The sequence below is a fragment of the Papilio machaon genome, chromosome 10 (assembly GCF_912999745.1).
Source record: "Papilio machaon chromosome 10, ilPapMach1.1, whole genome shotgun sequence".
Lineage (NCBI taxonomy): Eukaryota > Metazoa > Arthropoda > Insecta > Lepidoptera > Papilionidae > Papilio > Papilio machaon.
This window is the reverse complement of record NC_059995.1, coordinates 2,076,613-2,090,209: the sequence shown is the minus strand read 5'-3', so window position 1 is coordinate 2,090,209 and position 13,597 is coordinate 2,076,613. Positions and strand designations below refer to the sequence as shown.

Below are 13,597 nucleotides of genomic sequence, written 5' to 3'. Positions count from 1 at the left end.
TGCCGTATAAAAGGCATACAACATGCGTGCCCATTGTGAACTATACGTGCGCTACATTACATTATTTGTGTAGCATACATGAGCTGCATACGAGTTTCCATTGCCGAAACATTTTTCACACTACATATTGTATTTTACTTACGCTACGTTTAGTTGCCTGGGGAACCCTATGCCTAGAAAACAAAAAAGCAAAAAAAAATCGTAGTCGTCATCCTTTCTCTTTTTTTGTATTATGGAAAGGATGGAAAGGGGTGATTGATTCGAAAGGGAAGAGGATAAATGGGCAAAGGAAATATCTTTTTAAATTTCATTGTCCTATTTGTCTAATAAAGCCACGCGTCTGTATAGCTTTGCTTTATGGTTTACGGTTTGGCTCTTTATCTGAAATATTTTTACTAAAATACTTTGCCGATAGTTATTTTTTTTTTAGGAAGTTCTATTTAATTTATATGAATAAAACAGAAGAAAAGAAGGTAAGGTCAGTATTTATAAAATTTATATTCCAATTACTGAACTTGATGCAACTATTTATTTATGAACGAAACTTAGAAAGTCATTACGCTTACGTTCGGATCTTTTCTCTATGGTTTTAGTTCATTAACTAATGGCGTGTCTTCCGGTACCACACGTAATAACGTCAAAATGGCAAAGAAAAAGGGCGATGAAAAAGTGAATCAAACCCCTCAAAGTGATAATGAAGAACAGAATTTTGACGAAGAGCCTGACTTTGATGATCCGGAAGGATTTGTTGACGACATACCCGATGAAGGTGAGAGTTAAAAAGTTTTAGAGGTTGTTCCGGCCATATGCGTTACTATGTAATTTGTGTGATAAAAAGTTTCTTCGTTTTAAGTTTTGTGTAATGTAGTGTTCTATTCATAGTTTTAAGTTGTTAACACACATGTTTCGGAGATGAATTACTTTCTTCATGAGCTTGTTGATGACATCTCAAGGCATAACCTAACTTTGACGTTGCAGAATTGCTTGCGGACCTTCTAGAGAAGAAGCCCAAGGAATCTGATGGGTATGAAAATGTAGTCGTCGTGGATGGGTGCCCGCAGGTCGGGCCGGAACGCTTGGAGAAGCTACAAAGCGTTATAAATAAGATCTTTGGCAAGTTCGGAAAGATCGTCAGTGATTATTATCCGACTAGCGAGAATGGCATGACAACTGGTTACATTTTCCTAGAGTATGATAATCCACAGAACGCCGCAGAGGCAGTCAAAGCCACTAATAACTGTAAACTGGACAAGCAGCATACATTTTTAGTGAATCTATTTACTGATTTTAAGAAGTAAGTACTATGCTCTTATAAATTGAAGTATTTTTTTTTAAATTCTGATATATATTTTAAAGTTTCGTGATATAAACTTACAAGTAAAACTTCTATGGGCGGTTCAAGTATTGTCAGTTCAGAACTTTGTGTTGTTTGTTAAAATTTAAATGTATCTAATGTTCCTTAGAAAACATGTTGAATTTACATACTACTTTAAATTCATACCACAATTGCATCACACACTCCGTTAACTTGGCATTTGCTATTGAAAGCTTGTGCTTTTCAAAAGACTTTTCTGTTTCTTCTTCATGCAAGTCCTAAAAATAGAAGATATTTTGCATGACAACAATAATTAAACTTGTTTATAACTTTAATCCATATTTCTAATAAATTAATCAATCTATGTTGGTGGTGATATAAAAATGTTTGTTCCAGATATTCTGAAATCCCTAAAGAATGGGAACCACCAGCACCTCAGCCGTTCAAGGTACAATCAGACCTGCAATGGTACCTGATGGACCCAGATGCTTATGACCAGTTCCTGGTGGGCATTGGTACCGGAGTTGCCTTGCAAGTATGGCAAAATGCTTTGCCTGAACCTGTGTTGTTACAAGAGAGACCTGTAAGTATAAAGATTAGAATAAAAATATAGAAAAGCCATCAGTTGTTTCACATGGAATTAGGCTATATTTATTTAAATCACTACAGATAAAATTCTTTTGTCTGTTTTGTGTTATTGTGCATATTATTGTCCTATCATTATTGAAGATAAAATTATATTCTTGCACAATAATTTATTGAAAATATCTTTTTACTTGATTAGGTTCTTAACCTTTCGCTCCGACGGCCGTATATATATATATATACACTCTCGAAGAATGACCATTTGTGTATGAAGAGCATATACGATGTATGGCGGATACGATGGGCGTATATATATATGTTCATACCGTATACTTGATTTCATACTTTACATGAGATGCTATTGTTCATAATGTAATGTTGGGTTATGTGTGGTTCCATGCTTTCTAATTTATCATACCAAAGTTGATTATTATTATGTTTGGCTTTAAATACTTTAGTAATTTCATTGTATTAAAAAATGTTACATGAACATTATATTAGGTCCTTACATATGAAATTGGCGTTTTTCGTACTGGCCACTTTAATCACGAATTTCTCCTCTTTGGTAAGGAATTCCAAATTCAAATTTGTACAGCTATAGACTCATGTATTTGTGGTTCGATGACCGTCATTCATTTGTTTTTTTTCTTCTGTTTTTTTCTGTTTGCGTCACTCATTTTACAAAATGGAAAACTTAAAATATCGCATTATTTACGAGTACGAGTTCCGCCGTGGCACTAGTGCTGCGGAAACGACTCGAAGGATGAATGATGTGTATGGCGGTCGTGTTGCAAAAGAAAACACAGTTCGTTTTTGGTTCCAACGTTTTCGTTCTGGAAATTTCGATCTGCAGAACAAGCCCCGTGGACGGCCTGAGACTCAAGTTGATAATGAAGAGTTGAAGGCTATTGTGGAAGCGGATCCATCGCAAACCACGTCCGAGTTAGCTGCAGGCTGCGATGTTAGTGATAAAACTGTTTTAATTCACTTGAAGCAAATTGGGAAGATTAAAAAGCTTGAAAGGTGGGTACCTCACGAATTGACTGAAGCAAACCGGCAAACGCGCGTCGACTGTTGCGTTACATTACTAAACCGGCACAATAATGAAGGTATTTTAAACCGAATCATTACCTGTGATGAAAAATGGGTTCTTTACGATAATCGAAAGCGCTCAGCGCAATGGTTGGATCCTGGCCAGCCAGCCAAATCCTGCCCCAAGCGAAAATTAACCCCAAAAAAGTTACTTGTAAGCGTTTGGTGGACTAGTGCCGGTATTGTTCATTACAGTTTTCTCAAATCTGGCCAGACTATTACGGCTGATGTCTATTGTCAGCAATTGCAAACCATGATGGAAAAGCTAGCGGCTAAACAACCTAGGCTGGTCAATCGCTCCACGCCACTGCTGCTTCACGACAACGCTAGACCACACACTGCGCAACAGACGGCTACTAAATTAGAAGAGCTTCAATTGGAAAGTCTAAGACATCCTCCGTACTCCCCGGACCTTGCTCTAACAGATTACCATTTTTTTCGAAATTTGGATAACTTCTTGCAAGGGAAAAAATTCAACTCCAATGGGGCAGTCCAAATCGCCTTCAAAGATTTTATTGATTCCCGTCCGACTGGTTTTTTTAGTAAAGGGATCAATGAACTACCTATGAGATGGCAAAAGTGCATAGAAAATAATGGTTCATACTTTGATTAATTAAATATATTATATTAAAAAATATTCGACTTTTTGTTCCTCCCATAGAAAACGCCAATTTCATATGTAAGGACCTAATAATAAAATATTTGAAAAAATATTTTTTCTTTATACATTTTATATTTTAGCATGTAAGATGATATTATTGAATATAATAAATGCCATTGTAAAATTTTGAGAACAAGAAACGACTTCCAATTACCCCGTACGTCAGTGTCAATGTCCATTCAGAGCGATCACACTGAGGTGCAAGCGCTCCGTAGCAAATAAGTAATAGTCACAAGTCGTAAAATCAACTGACAGCTCGCGCCACAGAGTAATCAATCCGTTCAGAAATGTCAGCTTATTGAATTTTTGTAACATATGTTACAAGTTAATAACAAATCCGATTTGCTATTTCAGAACTGGACTGAAACTTATGCTGTTTGGTCTCCTCTTGGCACATACTTAGCAACCTTCCACTGGAGAGGTGTGGCTCTATGGGCTGGGCCCAAGTTCTCTCAGTTCCAGAAGTTCTTCCACCCAGAAGCGAGGTTTATATCTTTCTCACCGTGTGAGAACTATATTGTCACCTTCTCACCGAGCAGTGATAGAGGAGATGACAAGAAACTCATTATTTGGGATATCAGGTGATTGTGTTATTTATCTCTTTCAGAACTGTAATGAATACAAAAATATTAGGTATAGAGTTTGTCACATATCTTGACAGCACAGATCATTTTATAATTTGCTGCACAGAACACAATTTTAGGGGTAGAGAAATGCACGGGAAGTTACAGGGTGCAGATTACTTTAAGCTGCCACAATATTTAAAAACATGGATAGAAACAAAAATATTATAATGAATCTGCAGTAGAAAAAAATAGCATTAATTCTGCTGAGGTGGAAACCGTACAGAAAGTAGTAAAAAGTTTTGTAGACAGTCATGTTTTTTTCCTAATATTTAGTAATTTTTTTTTAAATAGAACTGGACAAGAAAAACGTAGTTTCCCTCCGCCGGACGAGTATGTGACGTGGCCGATCTTCCGCTGGAGTAAAGACGACAAGTTCTTTGCTCGTCTCGGTGCTGATGTGCTGTCTGTATATGAAACTCCTGGCTTCGGTCTTCTGGATAAAAAGTCTATTAAGATTCCTGGTATTAGGTAAGAGAAATTATATACATTTAACACTTTTTCACTTGGAAGGTAGCTACTAAATGGTTGCAAGAGTTAATCTAATTGTCTTCTTCAAACAGGATTTTAAAAGGTGGCCTTGCTTATGTTCATTTTTATTTTACAGGGATTTCAGCTGGTCTCCAACAGATAATGTTTTAGCATACTGGGTAGCAGAAGACAAGGATGTACCAGCGAGAGTGACATTATTAGAATTGCCCAATCGTAACGAAATCCGATCAAAGAACTTGTTCTCCGTTGCCGACTGCAAGATTCACTGGCAGAAGAGCGGAGACTACTTGTGTGTGAAAGTAGACCGTTATTCTAAAGTGAAGAAAGATAAAAATGATATTAAATACTCCGGAATGTATTATAACTTTGAAATATTCCATATGAGAGAGAAGGAAATACCCGTTGATTCGGTGGAAATTAAAGAACCGATACAAGCTTTTGCATGGGAACCTGTCGGTTCTAAGTTTGCGATTATTCACGGTGATCCTGCAAATATATGTATAAGTTTCTACCAAGTTAATACGGGACAAGCACCGACTTTATTGAAGAAGTTTGAGAATAAACCGTTTAATCATCTTTTCTGGTCACCGTTGGGACAGTTTATTGTGTTAGCCAACTTTGGACTTACTGGTGGTGCTTTGGAGTTCTTAGACACAAATGACTTTACTATTATGAATGTGTCTGACCATTATCAGGTAAAAAAATTGACTTTAAAAAAGTGTTAAGTGAAGTTTAGTTTTAGAAGTACCCAATGATACCTAAACACCTATTTTAAAAATAATAATTTACTTTTTAAACTCTGAAAAGTCTCCAAAATCATAAGACCTTCTTGATCTTTTAGATTGAGGATATCTACTTGAATATACTTATTTTAATCTAATATATAAAATTCTCGTGTCACAGTTTTCGTTCCCGTACTCCTCCGAAACGGCTTGACCGATTCTCATGAAATTTTGTGAGCATATTCAGTAGGTCTGAGAATCGGCCAACATCTATTTTTCATACCTCCCCCCATTTTTTTTTAACTGCGCGCGGACGGAGTCGCGGGCGACAGCTAGTTAAATATATATTTATGTAATATTGTTATGTGTTATTACAGATGTCGGGTATCGAATGGGACCCAACAGGGCGGTATGTTGTAACGGGAGTGTCCTCTCTCAAATGTAAGATGGATTGTGGATATTATATCCGATCCTTCCAAGGCAAAGTTATAAAGAGGTAGGTAATAGTTTATTTAATGTGGTCGCTTAATTAATTTTAATTTAGTTTTTTTTTTTTTTGCCTACATTTTTCTTACACAATTTTACCCAATTATGTATTGTTCATGTAGAAAGTTCTTTTGTTTTCTCGATTCTTGTCTTTAAAATGTGCGCTGCAAGTTAATTACTAAAAGTTTTTACTCATAACTAGCCTTTAGCAATAAATTTTTAAGTATAACTCATACTTAATTAATTCTATGTTTAATTATATTTATTTAATTTTATTTTAGAGTAATGAAGGAAGGTTTTGCCCAGTTCCACTGGAGACCTCGGCCACCGACTCTGCTCTCTGAGAAACAGCAGAAGGAAATAAAGAAGAACCTCAAGAAGTATTATTCACAGTTTGAATCAAAAGATCGTATGCGTAGCAACAAGGCTAGCAAGGTAAGAACATTTTAACTACGCCTTATTAATTTTTCATTAATTTAAAAAATTTATTATGAAATTTTCTATTGGTTATGGAAAAAAAATCTTTAACGTACCACTGAATTGAATCTATTCTGTAATATTTTTGTGTATAAATAAATATACTTATTAATTTTTTAGTATTGCCGAATAAATAGCATTTTGTTGTTGATTTTAACAATTTCACGATCAAGGGAAATATTTTTCCCTTCTATAAAAATCTTTATCGATTGTTCAATTTTTTTTTACCGAATGTCATAATACAAAGTATGTCCAAAGCAGCAAATGTGTTTCTGAACGAATAAAAAAAACTGTTCTAAGCTATTGTAGCTAAAATATTGTGTTGTATTGGTATATTTAGTCTTGGAAATGTTATATTCCTGTAAGGGTTAATATATATTTTTGTTGTTTCAGGAATTGGTGGCGAAGCGAACTGAGCAGATGAAGAAGTATGTGGAGTACCGCGAGGCGAAGACCCAGGAGTGGGCAGACCAGCGCCCGCGCAGGCTCGAGCTACGCGACTGTTAGTATTTTTTTTAATTATTTTTTGTTTTGTGAATTTGTTTCAAAGTTTTTAAGAGTGTCGGTGGCCCAGGTGTTAAACACTTGACTTAACAACAGCAATCTGCAGGTCTTGGGTTCGAATCCTGCCATGTACCAATGTGATTTTCGATTTACTTATGTACTTATCCGACGTTCTTACGGTGAAGAAAAACATTGTGACGTAACCTGCACAATATCTGAGAAGAAATTCAATGATATGTGTGAAGTCAACCTGCACTGGACCTGCATTGACTATGGCCTAGTCACCCCTTACTTGGGGTAGGCTCCGAGTCCCTCAGTGGGGACACATAGTGAGCTGATGAATGAATGAATGAATTTGTTTTTAATTTTTTTATTAAGGCTTAAGTTTTGTATGTCTTTCTCACACAGCAATTGTACTTATGTTCATCGTAATCACATTTTCATTCGTTAAGACGACATTTCTACGTCGTATATATCAAGAAGCAAGCATATCAGGCGATGCATCTGCAGTTCCTCTGGTATTTCAGATGTTCATTTCAGATGATCACCTTGGTGTTCCCGTTGCTTGTTTGCTCCATTCTTTTATATAAAAAATGTAGAAATTAAAGCCCTGTAACATATTTGTCGATGTATTTGTTTTTAATTATTTTTATTTTGTTTTTCCAGATGTAGATACTGATGGTCTGGACACAGACCAGGCGAATACGGTGGAGGAAGTTGTAGAATTCTTTGTGAAAGAGGAACAAACAGTCATCGAGTAGTCAAGATACGAGCCCCCCACTGAGGTCAGGGCCCCCCACTCTGACCTCCCGTACAGAGCGTTATTAATAAAGAGACAACATTATATTAACAGTTTTTTTATACCTACACCCCGTATTTTTATATTCAGTCACAAACATTTTGTATAATTCCTAATATGTTCAATGTAAGATTTGGGTTTTTAAATTTAACAATAGGTGGTAATGTTTATATTAAATTGATATGTTTCAAATGGAAAATTGACTTTTAATACCTAATTTATCTGGAAAGTAAAATCATCAGAAGCAGAATTTCTATAATGTTGGGACATCGATTTGGATGAACTTGGGCGTGCTTTCAAGGTTATTTAAAATATTACAAAACGAGCATATTTTTTGACTCGTTATTTTCTAATCGCATGATATTAACGGTTTTGTAAAGGATTAATGTGATTTATAAAATTACGCATTAACAGAACCGTTCGTCGTTGACAGTCTGTTTCCAATTATGACAAATATTGTAAACAGAGGTCAAATCTACCTTTGAAGAAATTCATATTCAAGGTTATTAACACCAGAGGAACTACGATAGAGCTAGGTTGGGAACTATTAATTTAAACAAGATAAAAACTTACTAATTTGTGATCAAAATAATTACAAAATCAAAATAAAATTAATTTTGAACAGTGACCTTGGCCTCCACAAGTTAATCGTATAACGTTAACTTTTTTCCGCACGTATGCCAAGACGACGCCATTCATCTCACTTATAGTTGGCACTGATCCAAGATTAGGTATATTTGGAAACACGTTTAAGTCATAATAATAACAATTGATAGGTACTTATTGTTTTAATAGACCGCAAAAGAAATTAATCTTTTGTAGTCCGTAAAAGCTCAAAATAATAACACACAATCGTATTTTGGACACTTTATTTAGTTTGCGATTTCATACCGACATTTTGTATAATTTCAAAATTCTGTAAAATACTCGTAGGTTTTGGGGCTTTTGCGATAAGGATATGAACTTTTCTTCACAATAACTAAAATTTCACGTTGTTCCGTTCCGCAATTACCTTAAAAACAAAAAAGTTTTAGCTTCAAGTAATATATGATTTCTTCTGAATATTACAGCTTTGTTTTTAAAAAAGTATTGAGATGTTTCTTGTTACGCAACACGGGGCAGTTTCCGCGTCTTTATACAAATGAAAAGATACTAAGATTTCAGCGAGGTATTTTAGCATTTTGATAAACACAATCGATGATAATGTTGTAAGAACGTCTAGAAATTGCTTTCCTGTTTAATATGTAGCGGATTCACGATAGCTCAGTGATTATTTTGATTATTGATCTCGTATACGTAGTGAGTTTGATTCTCAGACTGTTAAAAAATGTTTGTCATAAAGATGACTAGTTCGTAGTAAATTGTTATATGTTATAAGTCGCCTAATCAACGAGTTAAATAAATATAAATATAATAATAAATAAACGAGTTAATAAAAATCAGGAATTTTTCACAATTACAAAATTAATTGAAGTATAATTGTCAATCGAAGATGAGTTGAAATGTGTAAGGTATTTACAGTGATGGGTTTGATACCAAAAAGTTTGTTGTTTTAATTTAGTATTAAAAATCATAATTTCAGTTTGTATGAACGCGCATGACCGTAGCGTCAGCATTATACAAACGCAACGCTCTTCAGTCCGTCTGAAAAACTGTTCAGAGCACACGTCCGGGAATTTCAAAACGCGTCCGTTCACAAATCCGAACTAATCTTTGATTTATTACGATTATTTTTTTACAACATTAAAAGTATTAAAAAGTTGTGGAATTTGTGTTTTAGTTAATATTTCGAATTATTGTGTTCCATTTTTTAAAAAACGTGTAGATTTTAATTTCTTATTTGTTTTTAAGTGTACCGGTTTGATTTCGGAGAAATCGAAATAAAGCGTTAATACCGGTAAGTTTAATTTTGATTCAAACAATTAACTATAATTTAATTAACTTCTATGTATGATCTTTGATAAATATAGAAATAAGGCTACGGTAGGATTTACTCATGAAAGTTGATTACTTAACAGTACAAATTAATTTCAATTACATCATTTTAATTTAGTAAATTTGTTACGGTCTGTTTGTTATTTCGTATACAATAAAATTTCTGGATTATATTGCGTAAGGCATAATTAAATAAAAACGTTTATTTGATATTTTTAAAACAAAAGAAAATATTTAATGCATTTGGTCTTAAAGAGTAATTGCGTTTTATTATTCAGTCCGTTTAATTAATCAAATTTAAACTGCGAAGTCAATCAATAGAGAAGAGATCAGAAGTCAATATTTATTTTATTTCAAATAATTTTTGGAGACTTGAACGCAGGAACTGCGTCGCAATGTGTACATGTATTAACTGAGCTACTGAGTCATGAAATAATAAGTTTATTATTTTTATAACTAACGTAATATAACGTAAAATCTTAAGATAAATGTAAGATTCATCGGTAAATTACTACGACAACGGTCTACAAAGAGGTTGAGGTTTGATCCTCGCCAAATTCACATTTTATGTTCATCTCCAGTCGTACAAAACTGCGATTATATTTATACTAGCTGTCGCCCGCGACTCAGTCCGCGCGGAATTTAAAAAGAACATAATAAGTAGCCTATGTGTTCTTCCACACTATCTTCTACATCTGTGCCAAATTTCATGTTTCATGTTGCATGTTTCATACGTCATTAATAGAAATAAAACAAGAGGTTAGGTTAACAAAGCGAGAAAGTGCAATTTTTAACGGTTAAATTGTTACTATTTTTTCAAATAAATTGTGATGGATGGAAAAAGGTTTTTATAAAAGTCTATCAACAGTGGAAACTCACCCTTAGATTGACCCGTAGTACCCTTGACAAGTAAGCGTCAGGTCACAGAGTAAATTTATTTTCATTACCCGCTGTCTAACTCTGGCACGTAACATGGCGACATATCTCAACTTACAAATTCTCGAAGAGCTATTCAATCCTTAAGATGTTTCGTACTTTTTATGCTAAAAGCTAAGACTTTTATGGAAGATATATAAGTTACTTCATTACTCGGGTTATTCTGAAAGGTAATTTAATTACGCGTATGTTATAGACCTCATATTTCATTAACACCTATGGTTCAATTGATTATAAATTGTGTGATGTGATTAGATTCGTATTTTATCCCGTAGTGTCTTTAAATTATTGAGATAAGTAGCTTAGATAACTCGAATAGTTTGAAGTTTATATACACCTTTATTTCGACAGCAAAATACATGTACTTGAAGTTATAATTGTTACGCGTTGGACTTGCGGTTAGGTCGAGGTTTGGTCTATAATTTCAACTGGCATAAACCACTTTTTGTTTAGAAAAAAAAAAACTAGTTATAATAATGTTTATCACGTAATTGATACGTAAATTTGACCTAACTTAGGTGTCAAAAGTATTCATTGTCTGTTTTAATATAAGAAAACAAACGACCTTACTTTATTTTATATGTAGATAAACATTTCTAGGAATCGTTCGTTTCTTACTAATATTAAAAATGTATGGATGTACGTATGGATGGATGGATGTTTGTTAGAAGATGTTTCCAGAACGGCTCAACGGATCTCGATGAAATTTGGCAAAGATGTAGATCATAGTCTGGAAGAACACATAGGCTAATAATTAAGTTTTTTTTAATACTGCGCGGATAAAGTCACGGGCATAGTTGCTAATTCATAATACATCTTTGTGTCTTTTTACATTTCAATATACAATAACAACTTTCCAAGTTGTCAATCAGTGAAATTAGCAAAGTACTCGCAAGTTCGCGACAAAGTAATCACTCATTTAGTTACTTGTTTCTTCGTAACTCAATTCTACAGCAAACAAGGACTCTATTAGCCGCTACTGTGAGGATTATATACGTTAAAGGCACAATTATTTACTGTCCTTAATACAGGGACAAATATTTGTAACCTAAATAAATGTACGAGATGCTTGTACTTTTGTGTAATATTTATTTTGTCTTACTGATGTTATAAATGCGAAAGTTTAGATGGATGAATGTTTGTTTGAAGGTATCTCCGTAACAGCTCAATGGACTTTGATGAAATTTGGCACAGATGTAGAGCATAGTTCGGAAGAATACATAGGCTACTTATTAAGTTTTTTTTTAATTCCGCACGGACGGAGTCGCGGGCGACAGCTAGTATGTTAGGTTTAATTTTGAATTCGTATTTCTATTAATTAATTTTAGTGTTTGTTAAATTTATAGTCTTTCCAATATCTTAATAATATAAAAAAAAATGTTGACATTTTTCTAAGCTATATACGCAGCCTTTATTGAAGGTTTTGTTTTATGTACTACATAAAACTTATTTATTAGATATCTTAGTCTATGTTGTAATAACAGTTTTGAAGTCTGGATCATCGATAAAGTAAAATTGTTCTTCTATCGCTAAAGTTCGAACCTAAATTAACTGTAATAAATGCTTTTCAAATACGATGTTCAAATACTGAATGTGTGTTATATAAAATTTATTGTTGCTTCATAAATCAATAAATTATAATAAAAATTTAGAAACAAAATGTTCATTTAGAAGACTATTCTAATATAACGTAATATTTGTTTAATATAACGTAATTATTTATACCCGATATTTCGGCACAATTATACTTGTGTGGTAAGAATCCCGTTTCTACTACGAAATAATACTACGTAATACTACGAAAGTTTAAAGTTTTATATGTTCTAATATACCCAGGAAAACATTATAAATTAAATTATATATATCCATAGTTTTTCTATTAAAATAAAATCGTATTGGTCTCGATCATAGTAGCAAATCTATTTTTATGTTACGCGGTTGATATCGTAACCATTAGAGTTTCCACTGTTTGAATACTTGTATTGAAATATAATATGTTATTTTATTTATTTTGGCAAAGACAATAATGTTGTTACATATTATGATTCTGTTAAATTTGGGCAGTGCATGGCAACATAAAGTTTGCTTGTTTGTACGTTACGGAACAGTTCCAGTTTATTGACTAGGATAAGCTGGTCTTTGGGATTTGATTGTCAATTTACATATAAAACTAAGTGCAGGTCAAGGCGAACTGTTTACTGTATTGATATTTTAGCCATGAAATTATAGAGCAATCTAGTAAAATAGTGATTATTTAGAAATGTAAACTGTTTTTTATACATCGATCGAAATAATGTCGATTACGTAAAAAGGCTGACAATCATTATTTGGACGAATATAATACGCAATTTGAAGTAAGGTTTTAAACTCCACGGAGTTTTTTACGTATAAATATATACATATTAAGAACATTAGATTGTCTGTATGTAATATGTATATAATATATATTTCGCACACATGATGTAGTTGCGTAGCTGATAAGGAAAAAACATTTTTTTTATCTGTCAGAACGCAAGGCCTCATTTGTTCCGGGTAATCTCCAGAACGTCTAGACCGATTTTAAAGGAACTTGAACGGGAAGGTGGCTGATGCACGCGGGCATGTTATCGATTATTTTAATTCTACGCTGACACAGTAACGGGCGACCGCTGGTTTGATAATATTTTCAGAAGTCTAATGCTTAGTATGTTTGTAAAAAAGCTTTCAAACCTGACATCTATCTTGAATTTAAGTTAAATTTTAGCTTCAGTATTACCGAAAGTTAAACATTAATTCACAATTTAACTACTATAGATTATACCTCTCCATAAAAATAACGATAAATTTTAAAAAGCGTAGTCCATTCCGTTATCTATCCTTCATATGTCCTGGTTTATTCATTGCTTATTCATTACATTTATTCAGTGAGTCGTATCTGTAACTATCTGATTAAAATTTAAAATTATTACAATGTATGCCGCTGCCGCAATA

At 33.5% G+C, this 13,597-nt stretch overlaps 1 protein-coding gene across 1 annotated transcript; it reads left to right on the top strand.

The window, feature by feature from the left end:
* The first annotated feature begins 593 nt into the window (after positions 1–593).
* LOC106717483 (eukaryotic translation initiation factor 3 subunit B) lies at positions 594–7,936 on the top strand. Its single transcript, XM_045679602.1, has 10 exons — positions 594–769; positions 979–1,294; positions 1,712–1,898; positions 4,008–4,234; positions 4,571–4,747; positions 4,884–5,463; positions 5,868–5,986; positions 6,258–6,411; positions 6,847–6,955; positions 7,624–7,936. Exons 1-10 carry the CDS (start codon positions 643–645, stop codon positions 7,716–7,718), a joined length of 2,091 nt encoding a protein of 696 aa, XP_045535558.1. The 5' UTR covers positions 594–642; the 3' UTR covers positions 7,719–7,936.
* Positions 7,937–13,597: the final 5,661 nt, after the last annotated feature.

What these genes read in the sequence shown, in the direction of transcription:
- LOC106717483 (XM_045679602.1), top strand. Translation starts at nt 643, where the DNA reads ATGGCAAAGAAAAAGGGCGATGAAAAAGTGAATCAAACCCCTCAAAGT. An exon ending in CTATTTACTGATTTTAAGAA is followed by an intron (nt 1,295 to 1,711) that starts GTAAGTACTATG and finishes TGTTTGTTCCAG; the next exon opens with ATATTCTGAAATCCCTAAAG. An exon ending in CAGGCTCGAGCTACGCGACT is followed by an intron (nt 6,956 to 7,623) that starts GTTAGTATTTTT and finishes TTGTTTTTCCAG; the next exon opens with ATGTAGATACTGATGGTCTG.